The 12,354-nt window shown below is 31.9% G+C and overlaps 1 protein-coding gene across 1 annotated transcript; it reads right to left on the reverse strand.

Moving 5' to 3' along the window:
- Nucleotides 1-949: 949 nt before the first annotated feature.
- On the reverse strand, nucleotides 950-4,406 carry LOC139863042 (protein NRT1/ PTR FAMILY 2.7-like). The gene is made up of 4 exons (XM_071851690.1): nucleotides 4,257-4,406; nucleotides 3,685-3,902; nucleotides 2,347-2,873; nucleotides 950-1,834 (listed from the first exon to the last, which is right to left on the reverse strand). Exons 3-4 carry the CDS (start codon nucleotides 2,859-2,861, stop codon nucleotides 994-996), a joined length of 1,356 nt encoding a protein of 451 aa, XP_071707791.1. The 5' UTR covers nucleotides 2,862-2,873; nucleotides 3,685-3,902; nucleotides 4,257-4,406; the 3' UTR covers nucleotides 950-993.
- Between the last annotated feature and the right edge of the window lie 7,948 nt (nucleotides 4,407-12,354).

A 12,354-nucleotide genomic window follows, 5' to 3' on the forward strand; every position in this document is an offset into this window, starting at 1 on the left:
ATGTGTAGAACATATAAGGCATCAAGATTGAAATTAAACCCGAGTTTGTCACACGATGGCGCTTCAAGTCTCAAAGAGTATGACATGAGGTCAAGTTGTGTCTATTTCCGGGGTCTCTTTAGTTATCTATATTAATAAATGATTAATGTGATGATTATATATTGTTGGACTAATAGCTAAAGTTGTAATGTTTGTTGAAAAATGAAAGGGTCTTTTGTGATGATGATTGATGAGTCAATTTAAAAGGTATAAGTACACTTAAGTTATGTGTTCAAATCTCTAAGCATGGTAGCCCCAAGCAAATGATATTGCCTTTGAAAAGATCGACACATTTCAACTTTCATTAAACTTGAATCCCCACCCAATATGTGAGAGTTAGCTCGTATTGGTTTAGTTAATTTAATTTGGGTTTACAAAAAAAAAATAAAAAATAAAAATAAAAAATAAAAATAAAAAATAGGGATTAAATTATAAATCAGAACTTGCATATTAAAATTATCAATTTGATTGATCACACGTAAAACATTTCCGTACCTTTAATGTTAAATTAGAAAAATCCTTTATAGTGTGACTAGAGGGTGCGCATAATGCGCAATTCACCCGGTACCAGGTCTCGCGCTCGGGGGGCTTGATTACCCGAGGTTTTACCTTCTATGAGGGAGCCAATGTGCTCGTTCATAGGAGGGTTTCCTCGCTTACCACAAAAAAAAAAAAATTAAATAAATAAAAATACCAAGTCGTCTTTAGAATGCCGAGTAAAAAGTGTTTACATGATGGGCCTCTTGTGACGGGTTCAAGTTGGGCCTTGTAAGGTAGTCAAGTTGGGCCTTTCTTGATGGAAATGAATTCTCATTTTCATTCGACAACGATATTTAGTTCGCATTTGAAATTTTAAAATATAATTCTTCTCACATACTTATAAAGTCGTTAACTTGTTATGAAAGATCCAAAAGTTTACTACAACATTTGAGTGAATAAAATCAAGAAACTTTTTCAAGAACTTGCAACATTGTCCAAACTTTGATCATGTTTGTCAAGTTTATGCTTAAACATTTTAGCACAAATAAGAAAATATCCAAAATTCACTAATCCTATTGCGGCTAACATCCAGTACACTATATCCAATCTACCCTCATTCAAGTCATCCATCAACCAACTAGTACTTTTTCTAATCAAACTCGTAATCCCTGTACTCAAATAAAATCCGACTGCAACCAACAACGATATCATAGCAGTCGAAGTACCACGCAAAGACGTCGGAAATTCTTGATAGTACAACAAAATTTGGCCCGGAAAAAGGAAACCTTCACTTGTTCCTAAAATTGCTAAAGGCACCACAAGCCACATTGCGGCCAACGGTACAATAGTTGTCCTGCCATCGTTTAACCCAATCAGATTATGGGATTTGGCCACGTGTAATCTTTGGATCTCAATTATTGCAGATGCTACCAATGCCAAAGCATTGAGTACATGACCAATTCCAATTTGTTGGAGAGGTGTTAAAGGTCGACCAATTAGCTTACGCCACATAGGATGAATCAAACGGTCAAGGATGAGTAATGAGATACTTGTTGCTAAAGTGTTGAAAAATAAGAAAGATGCAGCAGGGATTTTGAAGCTTGAACCAAATAAGTGTCTATCCATTGTTAAAGCTTGAAGAATGGTGAAGTTATTAAACATGCCAACAAGACCACTCAACAAAACACTTGAAGACCATAGTGGCATTATTTTTATTAAGGTTTTTAAATCTTCAACTTCTTGTACAGTACTTAGGCTCCATGATCTTGATTTTGGACCATCAGATTCAATCTTTAGGGCCCCGCGGTTTAAGAACCTACATGGTGATCATGTTGATGAGAAATTAGTTGGAACAATATAGACAAAATATCACGAATGGTCCCTCTAGTTTGTATCGGATTACACTCGTGGTCCCTGTACTATTTTTCCGTCAAGGATGGTTCATGTGGTTTGCACTTGAATCACCGGTGGTCCTGTGGTTTGCACGTGAATCACCGGTGGTCCATGTGGTCTACACTTCAATCATCGGTGGTCCCTGTTTTTTTTCCTCTGTCAAACATGGTCATGTGGTTTGTACTTGAATCACCCATCCACGTGGTAGTGTGGTGCAATCCACAGGGACCATCCTTGATGGAAATAACCAAACCACAGGGCCTGTGATTCAAGTGCAGACCACAGGGATCATTCTTGACGAAAAAAAGGTACAGGACCATGAATGTAATACGATACAAACACATCAACGATATTTTGTCAACGAAATAAAATATATAAACATAGCTACATATATAGGAACAAGTTTTTTGAGTTGATGAAATTTTGTGGTTGTACCTAAAACTATCTGATGGGGCTGTGCTAGATTTATCGTCGACATCATAGTTATACACTTGGCCAACTCTTGACGAAACCCTCCTCTTCCTCACAGCTGCAACGATAACTTGAGCAATGCTAGTAAAAGGACTCCCTTTAGGTTTCATTCGTCGGTAAAATTTCATTCCTGACAAGAACAGGATCAATGCAACTAGGTTGGTAGCAACTGTGATCCCAAATCCTAAAGTCCAACTCACATTATCTTGAACATAAATAATGGCAGTTGAACTAATCGCACTAGCAACGTACATAACACAATAGTACCAATTGAAATAGATTCCAATACTTTTAGGATCGTCAAACTGATCAGCTCCCATTGTTGCAGTTGTGAAACGCGTGCCCCCAAATCCTAAGCATGCTAATCCTAACGTTGCATACAGAACTCCGTATTGGTAATGCGTTGGAGACTCGCATGGTAGAGACGTGTTGGTACATGGTGAAGGTCTTAATGAAGGAAATGAAGCTGTTAATGTCATTAACGACAAGCCCTGAAATGATTTCAATCATTTTTCTTATAAAAAAGACATTGATCGAATCAACTTACTACTCCTTCCGTCCCAATTATATTGTCTCCACACAAAACAAAAACATACAGTTTACTTTTTGTTAACTTCTGATTTTACCTTTTTTACGTGTACTTGGCAAACGAGTCAGGTCGGGTCATTTGGGTAACGGGTCAAAACAGTTTTGGGTTGAAATGGGTCATGGTCAAACGGGTAAGATTTTTAAACGGGTCCAAATGGGTCGGGTTGGGTAACGGGTCAAAACGGGTCATGGGTCAAATCAGTTAGATGATTCCAAAAGGATCATATATTTTACATTTATGATTACGTTTTACGTTTACATTTATACTTCTACATTTGAATTTTACATTTATGATTACGTTTGACGAATGAAACTTGTTATGATCTTTATGTTCCACCTATTTGACTCATTCACAAGACCCATTACACTTATCCATATTTATTAAGCTTTAGGAATTGATACTCATTTGACATGTTCTTTTATATTTTGTAAGGACCCAATAGGTTGGAAGGAAACCTATTGAACATTTTCTAGGTTTTGGTTTACATTGTGAGGCCTAATTTTTCTTAAGATCAAGTTGACCCGAAAGCTTGACCCAATTGCCCAAATTTAAGAGTATGAGTCTCAATTGCCAGGCGTAGTTTTACGTATATACATTTAAGGGTATAAAAAGAACTTTAGCTCATTATTCTTATTTATTTATGGAAGTAAATAAATACTCCGTAATTAATAAAAATGGGACGGAGAGAGTATATGATTGTGTATGTAAATTACCAGGAGTGAAACTATAGAGAAGACTGTGATGACAATGAAGGGGCAATAGAACGAGTCGGAAATGATAGCTGCAACGAGTGGAAATAAAAAGAAGCAACCGAGGACGATGTTGTTGATTTGAGTGGCGTCGATGCTTTTAACGTTGTACTCGGTGATAAGGTACACAATCAGGTTTCCTACCCACCCTCATGATGCCAAGGTTAGAGCTAACATGCATCCTGCATCATAACCACCAAAAATTATAATTTGTTCTAGCAAAATGAGAGTAGCTAATCATCGTGGGCCGTCTATATAATTACGTCTATTGGTGTAAATGACCTGAGTCAAGCTCAAATTTTACTAGGCTCGAGCTCAGCTTGTTTAGAGCATAGTATATTAAGCTCGAACTGAACTTAGTTGAAAATATACAAGCTTGAGCTCCGCTCGAGTTTCACTCGTTTATGTATATATTTAATAGTTATCATTGTTACCATATAAGTATATATTGTATCAATATAAATAAATAAGTAATGTATATAAATGAAATGCTCGTTTAGTCTACAGATTTTTTCGAGTTGAATATAATAACAAACCGAGTATGAAAGGGAAGGTAGTCCATCCGCCTCGATTATTATGTTTCGATTTCACAATTACAACAGCCTTAAGTTGGTTGTTGCAGTTTTGGCCTTCAACATCTTTCTGTGACGTATTGGTGTCCATTATTACTTCAATCTCAATGGGAAATGAAGTAATAATGGAGTAGTATATAGTAGTTATATATACAGACAATAAATGGATAAGACAATATAGTAGTATATAGTAGTTATATATATAGTAGTTATATATGCAGACAATAGCCTGGATGACCACCAGGACTTCCAATGAAGCAAGAGGTCACGGGTTCGATTCCCTTCAAGGCAAAATACCTTGGGGCGAGTCCCATTTAGTGACTGATTGACTAGAGGATGCTTTACCTGGTAGCGGTGGAGGCCTGGCTTGCCGTTTACCCAGGGTTTACCAACTAGAGGGAAGCCATTATGGCTCGTCGCTAGGGGGTTCATCGTAAAAAAAAACAAAAAAAACAAAAAAAAAAAGGATAAGACTTATATAACTAATAAAACATAATTCAACGATATCGAGTAACTCATGCGGAAAAAGTGGGTTTCTTTTAGATTCATAAAGGTCAAATTAATCCCGCTGATTGTTTGTTGTCATTTTCAGTACCTGACTCTCCTTGCTATACCAAGAAATAAAAATAAAAAAGAAGACTTTTAAGTAATTTATTTTTATACAAATAATTTATATTTTTAGAAAAGTATGTAAGTAGTAACTGATGGGGTTCAGACGCGATGTCGAATACCACCCACCTGTTCACATCCACAACATTTGCCAGAGGAAACCCGTCAATCCGAACCCGAAACACGGGATTCCTTTTCGGGGACGTAAACCTCTGATGAGACTCGTATCGGAGACACGAGATTCTTTTTCGAGACTCCATACTACTTCGTCAAAGGCTCAGTGGTACAAATAATTTACAATTTTTTTTCGAAAAGCAAATAATTTACAATTTAATAAAGTAACATTTTATAAGTTAAAGTTACGAGGTTTTCCGGGTTCAAACTATTCGGTACAGTGTGAAAGGATCCGTCCTAATCCATCTGGACAAAGTCTTCAACAGTTGGTCCCATTGCGAGGTTCTGACCTCTATATGCCTTGAACGACTCCATGTAATATGAGCAAATGCACAGCGGAAGATTTCTTTCATACCTGAGAATAAACATGCTTTAAAATGTCAACCAAAAGGTTGGTGAGTTCATAAGTTTATCATAAAACAATAAAATTCATCATTTTGATAGACCACAAGATTTAAATCCTGCATGATACAAATGGGTCCGAATCCTATACCCACCTGTAATGTACATGCGATATCTTTTAAATACAGTACACCTTTCTCGTGTACGAAATCATCTTTCATAAATCTTAGTAACCGTATACATATCTCGTGCACAAAAATAACATACACATAACCTGTGTATAAAATCATTCTCTCGATACATAACATTCACTTCAATTGGTGGCAATTATCATGTCCACATAATTCAATGGTGGCAATTATCATGTCCACATAATTCAATGGTGGCAATTATCATGTCCACATAATTCAATAGTGGCAATTATCATGTCCACATAATTCAATAATAATCCACAGAACTTCTGTCTGCATAATAATTCATTCGAGGAATGTTTTGCTTGTGTCTATCTCGTCAAACATTTATAAAAGCATTTCATGTATTCGCAGTTCAAAATATATTTCAAAAGCAATTAATAAAGCAGTTGTAAAAACAGCGCATGTATTCTCAGTCCCAAAAATGTAAAGAGTAAAAGCGAATCAAATGAACTCACATAATGTATTGTGTAGTAAAAATACATATGACTATATTGGACAATGCAGGGTTGGCCTCGGATTCACGAACCTATATCAAGTATATATATTAACACATATAATTGTAATAGAATAAATTTATATTTTATATTTTTAGTTGTATGTTATATATATTTATTTTGTAAACTAATTAATATTTATACATATAGTTATATTAATCTATATATGTTTGTAATTTGGTATTATATCAAAACTCAATAATTTGTTATATGTAATATTAATATAGTTATGTATTAAGTATAGTTTTATATAAATAAATATTTATTCGTATAATCTTAATAACAGGAATAATATTAATAATAATGATACTTATAATAATAATAATAATAATAATAATAATAATAATAATAATAACAATAATAATAATAATAATAATAATAATAATAATAATAATAATAATAATAATAATAATAATAATAATAATGTTAATATTGATATTAAAAATGATAATAATGATAAAATATATAAAAATTTTAATAATGATAGTAATAATAATATTAATGATAATAATAATAAAATGTATTATTTTTATAATAATAATAATAATAATAATAATAATAATAATAATAATAATAATAATAATAATAATAATAATAATAATAATAATAATAATAATAATAATAATAATAATAATAATAATAATAATAATAATAATAATAATAATAATAATAATAATAATAATAAATGATAATACTTATTTTAATACTAATAATGATATTACTAATAATAATAATAATGACAAAATAATATTATTCAAAATCTTTAATCTATGTATTTATGATACTTAATAATATTCATAACCCTCATAATAATGTTAATAATAATAATAATAATAATAATAATAATAATAATAATAATAATAATAATAATAATAATAATAATAATAATAATAATAAATGTAATAATAATAATAATATACTAAATATAATAAATATACCAATCAGTTGTTTGTTTCTGCATCCAGTCCGTTAACAGCCCAAGCAACACAATCGGCCCAACAGTCTCTTAACTAGTCCAATGGTACAACCGGCCCAATCAAATCAATTAAACAAGGGTCCAGTACATATATCCGGTTAGCAGGTCAAATTGTACTCCGTGTGTGTTTCTGTTATCGGCTCCAAAAGTGGATCGAGGATAGAAGGGTCAAGAACGCATGAACACCACTGTTCATGGGGCTTTCGGTTCTTCAATCAAATGATCGATCAAACAGCAAACATCAACAAATCCTTCTTCGATTTAATCGGTTTCTTCGCTTGAGCTTGTAAATCAAGATTTTAGTCTCAGACTGAATTAAAACGATTTAGCGAAAGGTAAACTTTCAGATCTCTTAGAATAATTTTCATGATTCTTTCTGGAATTTAATAGATCCCAACTCGTTATTTTCAACTCAAATTTGTTAGTCAAAATTCGAAATAAAAAGTCAACTAAATTTCGTGATTAAATTTCGAATGATATTCGATGTTTATAGTTATGAAAATAATCCACGAGGGTTAGATGATTGATTTGGAACCTCTTTTGAGAAGAAATCGTGATCTAAATCGGGCTTGATCAAAAGTTCACCATTTAATTTCGTTCATGGTGGTCTTCAAATTTTTAATAATGAATCTGCTAAAATGTAATAATTTTAGTTGTTGTTAATACACAAAAAAAATTGAGCACGAAGTGTAGGGTTCATATATAAAGAACAGAGTCAAATTCAATTTGTGGTAACAAACATGAATGGATTGGTTTAATATTTTGAATATATTATAGATATGAATGAATGTGAATTAGGGATTGCAGTTATAATTGTTGTTGTGATATGTGGGAAAAAAATAACCTCTGTAGTTAAATTTTGTGATAGGTGTTAACCCGGATGGTCTTGGTTGATAGCTGCCACAATTTATAAAACAATACAGTGGATATTGAATTTGCACCTAAGGGTGTTTGTTTATTTATGATGATTGCAGGTAGTTTCATTATGAAACAGAATCAAAGTAGTAGCAGGGAAGGTGTTGAAGAATGGATGTTTGTGATGGTTTTAAGGTTCATGAAGAAAGACAAGAATTGGGAAGGTGATTGTCGTGAAAAGATGGTGATGGTTTTGACAGGAAAACGGTAGCACAACAGCATCATTTGATGGTGTTTTGGGTCGTTTATCTTGGACAGAACAGATACATAATAGAAACAGTTAGTAGGAGCGAGTGGTGTTAGTTACCTTAATGAGTTTTGTTTGTAGCTGGAATGGGAATAGAAACAAAATAGATTGTAGATGGTGTCTGTTTGGTGTCCAACAGAAATGGAAATGAAACTGCAGCAGAAGGTGGAATAACAGCAATAGCAAAAATGTAGTTGGTGTGGTTTCAAGTGTTGACGATCGAAAACAGTAACTTACAAGCTATGGTGGTTCAATTGAGGTGGGGTTTATGGTTGGTGATAGGTGACCGATGGTGGATCACGATGGTAGGTTTTAAAGGTGATGCAAGATGGTCACGATGGTTGATCAAGGTGATGAGAAAAGTGTCAAGTATGTATAGATATATATAGAATAGATCGATGGGTTGAGTACATGTTATATGTGTTCTGCATATATAATTATGTATATGTAGAGAAGTAGATAGATGTAATTGATGATTGAAACATGTAACAGAAAGGAACGAATAATTAAAGTGGTGGGGTTTTGTGGTTTTGTTTTCAACATGATGTATGTATATGTTAAATATATAATTCATATTGGAAGTAAAAATTAAGCACAGTTCCAATCAAGAAGAGTAATAGAGTCTATAATTTGGTTATTGAATGTGATTGAATGAGTGATCCCATAACTATCATTGTTTATGTATATATCATACTAGTAAATGGAAAGAATCAAACAAATACTTAGTAATTTTTACTTTAATCATTAATCAATCAGTTGACTCATGGTTTACTAGTGATCAAGATGAATCATGTGAATTTAAATTGTCTGACATTACCGACTGTTTTATTAGAGTATTATTTCGTACTTCGTTGATAAACAATAGCGTATAAAAGTGTTCGAAAAATCTCAAAATTTTAAATTAAATTTATTTAGTGACGATCGAATGATAAATGAGTGTTACTATTGTTTACTAAATAAATTTCGAAATTATATTTATATATTAAATATACCTTTTATATATATATATATATATATATATATATATATATATATATATATATATATATATATATATATATATGTTTTTAAATAATAATTATTATATATTGTTTTATTTTACATAGTTAATTCCAATATAATATATTTCAAATTATTATTTATATATATATTTAAATATATACATATTTATTTACAAGCAATTGTTCGTGAATCGTCGGGAACCGTCGAAGTGTAATTGAATATATGAAATAGTTCAAAATTTTTGAGACTCAACATTACAGACTTTGCTTATCGTGTCGAAATATTATAAAGATTAAGTTTAAATTTGATCGGAAATTTTCGGGTCGTCACAGTACCTACCCGTTAAAGAAATTTCGTCCCGAAATTTGATTGGGGTGGTCATGGCTAACAATAAATATGTTTTCATGACTCATATGAGTTGGAAATTAGAGTTTTATCACCATTGAGTATTAAGGATAAAATAATTCGATTATGTGAAGAGTACGATTGAAGCTATCACAAAAGAGTGAAATTAGGAATCAAAGATTCGTCTTAACTTTTCACGTGGTAGCGGTTGAATTTTGGAATTCAAGGAATTTTAAAAGAAATCTTTGAAATCTAAATAAGATTTGATTCTTCGGGATTTAAGGAAATTAGGATCTTTAATTAAATGCGATGATCTGTCTCGATTTTCTCTGTCGGATATTTCACTATAAATCCACCCCTTTTGTTTCCTTGTTCCCACACTCCTATACTTTCTTTCTTAATTCACACTTTTGTTTTCTCTTCCCGACTTTAAGTTAAGCGATTAATGATCCAGAATTCTTATGTATGGAGTTTCGAATGAACATAACTAATGTTCTAAGAGAGAGATTGTAATAGTACGATCTTGATTGGTTAAATTATCAGAATTCAAGAGAAAAGATAGAACTATCAAGAAAATATGTTCTTGATATGTTTAGAGATCTGTTAAAATGTAAGAGTCGTGTACATGGCACATGATGACGTTATGATCTGTAAGTCATCACGTTTCTATTTTAGAAACTCAGCATGACTTACTGTAATATAATCACGTTGATCAAGTGTCATTATATTATACTAACTCATGCATCAATTCCCAACATTACTTCAATAACATTCATATTTTAAGCTCGAAAGTTTACAGAATATAGAAACTAACAGTTTCTATATGATGTAACACTGATAGCACGAAGTGATTAATGATTTCAGATAAGAATAGTTATAAAAATATCTTTAGAAATATGGAGGATATTTATAATGAAAGATACGATGATATCTTGGAATTTCTAATATCGAAGGATGGTGAAGAAAATTTGTCCGCAAGAGTTTGGAGTCAGAAGCAAGGTATTCACTAAAGATTTCATCAGATACAGAATCATCAGAATTCTTAATGTACAAGTTTAGTCCTTGTGATTTGCTCAGAGACTCCTTCGTAGTTTGCTCAATCAGTTTTTTAGTTTCAAACTTTTTCTGAGCCTTGCCAACATACAATTCTTTATCATCAACTTTTGATTGTTGAGGTCGTTTACAGTTTTTGTTGCTTCATTCAATTTTTCAAAATACAGAGTATTAATTCGCAGACTGGGTGCTTTTCATAATTTCAGAATGGAAGATCATAGTTCTAAGAGATAAATGTTATATAGATACATATAACTGTTGTTGTGGAAACGTTACGAGACTCACAATACAGATTTGCTGATTTCCGGTAATTGGTATGGCAATTCTTGTTACAAGATGCGGATGAGTACATGATGAGACTTCAATAGATAAATATAGTAATTTGTCGGAGAGATTTAAACCTAGGAGTGACGAGGTTGCTGGTACATCTGCTGATAATATGGTGGAATATAAAAGGTTCCCCGGTAATAATAAAAGAGCACGTATATTTATCAAGGTTATAATAAGGTTGTTTCGAACGAAAAGTCGAAATTGACTTGCTGGAGCTGTGACAAAATTGACTACTTTGAAAGGGATTGCAAAAATTATTTTCGGTAATAACAACGCCAAATGAGCTAGCACAGATACGGGTTAAACATTTATTCAGGTTCCGAGAGTTTTCAGGTGCATACTATATGCATCAATCTTTTCTTCCGTAGATAAAGTGCGGTTGGTTCATCCTCTCGATTGGGGTGTTTTCAAGAATCATGAAAGTTTGAACGCAGATTGGAATCGTCAAGATACAAATGAGGTTTAAGATGAAATCAAGTGGCAAACTTGAAGAATTATTTAGTATCATATGTTATAATCAGTATTTTAATTCATTTTAATTGTCCAATATTATTCGTCCACAGTCGATAGTCCATAGTCACAGTTAACAGTCTAATAATTCATATATAGTTTAGTATATAATATTCGAATTAATTAACACGTATCGTGACCCGTGTACATGTCTCAGACTCGATCACAACTCAAACTATATATTATTTGAGAATCAACCTCAACTCTGTATAGAGAACTCGATCATTACTGCATATAAAGTGTCTATGGTGATTCCAAATAATATATATAGATGTGTCGATATGATATGTCAAAACCTTGTATACGTGTCCCGATATTTAAAGTGCGTAAAATATATAACAGAAATTAAATGACGATAAATAAAGTGCGTAAAGTAAATAACAGAAATTAAATGACGATAAATAAAATTGCGATAATTAAATTGCGATAAATAAACTGCGATAAATAAAATGTAATCAGTTAGCTAGGAACAGTTGGCGTGGATTCTTAACAAAATTCCTCATAATTAATTTGTATGTTTCTAACAAATTTTATTTTATCAAATGTTTTCTTCATTATGCCACTTGTTGGATTCTGATATGTCAAAATCCGAATGTGAAATTGAATGAAAATAGTTATTCTACGGTGAACAGATACGTATATATGTGGATGTAAGTAGAATAGTAAATGATTGTTGATTCAAATTTGAAGAATGTACAGTGTAACTTGTTAATGTGAAATCTAAATATTTTTCGGGTATTACCTACCCGTTAAAATATTTTCACCATTAACAGTTTGTACGAAAGAAATTTTTTTTTTAATTACAATCTTTATGAAAACATATGTACATATATATTTTCTTCGGATGTAATCATGAATTTAATGAGTTAAT

This window comes from Rutidosis leptorrhynchoides, chromosome 8 (assembly GCF_046630445.1).
Source record: "Rutidosis leptorrhynchoides isolate AG116_Rl617_1_P2 chromosome 8, CSIRO_AGI_Rlap_v1, whole genome shotgun sequence".
Classification (NCBI taxonomy): domain Eukaryota; kingdom Viridiplantae; phylum Streptophyta; class Magnoliopsida; order Asterales; family Asteraceae; genus Rutidosis; species Rutidosis leptorrhynchoides.